General features: G+C 32.7%; 1 protein-coding gene across 1 annotated transcript in view; it reads left to right on the top strand.

Moving 5' to 3' along the window:
- The window catches only part of NIFK (nucleolar protein interacting with the FHA domain of MKI67), a 4,526-nt gene extending 3,972 nt beyond the window's left edge, over positions 1-554 (top strand). The window contains exon 3 of the mRNA XM_012644658.1: positions 314-554. Coding sequence (XP_012500112.1) covers positions 314-502 — 189 coding nt within the window. The 3' untranslated portion in view covers positions 503-554. The remainder of the gene's footprint in view (positions 1-313) is intronic.
- The last annotated feature ends 289 nt before the right edge of the window (positions 555-843 follow it).

Raw genomic sequence — 843 nt, 5'->3', positions numbered from 1 at the left:
AAAAAAAAAAAAAAAAAAAAAGATTTTAAACTAAATCTTGTAACATTTGGTGTAGATCCTTACTAGTAATTTAGCAATTTCTATCTAACACCTTATAATGAAGCATATTTTATTTTAATTAATTGTGAATTTCCATATTGTTTGATAAGCACCTATGCTCTTTATTATCTGTAATTATATCATCAAAAGATGGAAACAGGCCTAAAATAACATGGTACAACTTGTAAAAATAGAGGGAAGGTGATACTTTTTGGGTAAAGTAATAATATTGTTCTGCATTTATGTATTACAATCTTTTACTTGTTGAATCCAGGGCCCCACACCAGTTTGTACACCAACATTTTTGGAGAAGCGAAAATCTGAAGTGGCTGAAATGAATGATGATGATAAAGATAATGAAATAGTTTTCAAACAGCCCGAATCCAGTGTAAAAGAAGAAATACAAAAGACTCAAACACCAACATGTTCACAGAAAAAAAGGCGAAGAAAAAGCAATCAGTGATTCCGAATGTATTATGTATGATATTTCTTCTCAAAAATGTGATTTTGTTTTGTGGACTAATTCTATACTAGATACAGTGAAATGCAACCCTTGACAAGATTTCTGGAGGAAAAACATACTATTTGGTCAAGTCAGTAAGGAAAGCAATTTGTAATTTTGGTTTGCCTGCGCTTTCTGAAATACGGGGGTGCATACTTGCTTACGGTGGCTGGGCTCATGCTACCTGTTTTTCCTGGTCTCCTCTAGTTTTCAGATTTCATAACTCTCCTTAATTACTTTGCCTGGATAGAATGGTCACCATTAACTACAGATTTAAGTTCTAAACTGCAGCCCTTTTTGTA

Source organism: Propithecus coquereli, unplaced genomic scaffold (assembly GCF_000956105.1).
Source record: "Propithecus coquereli isolate 6110/MARCELLA unplaced genomic scaffold, Pcoq_1.0 Scaffold217, whole genome shotgun sequence".
Classification (NCBI taxonomy): Eukaryota; Metazoa; Chordata; class Mammalia; order Primates; family Indriidae; genus Propithecus; species Propithecus coquereli.
The sequence above is the reverse complement of the archived record's forward strand: the minus strand, read 5'-3'. Positions and strand labels throughout refer to the sequence as shown.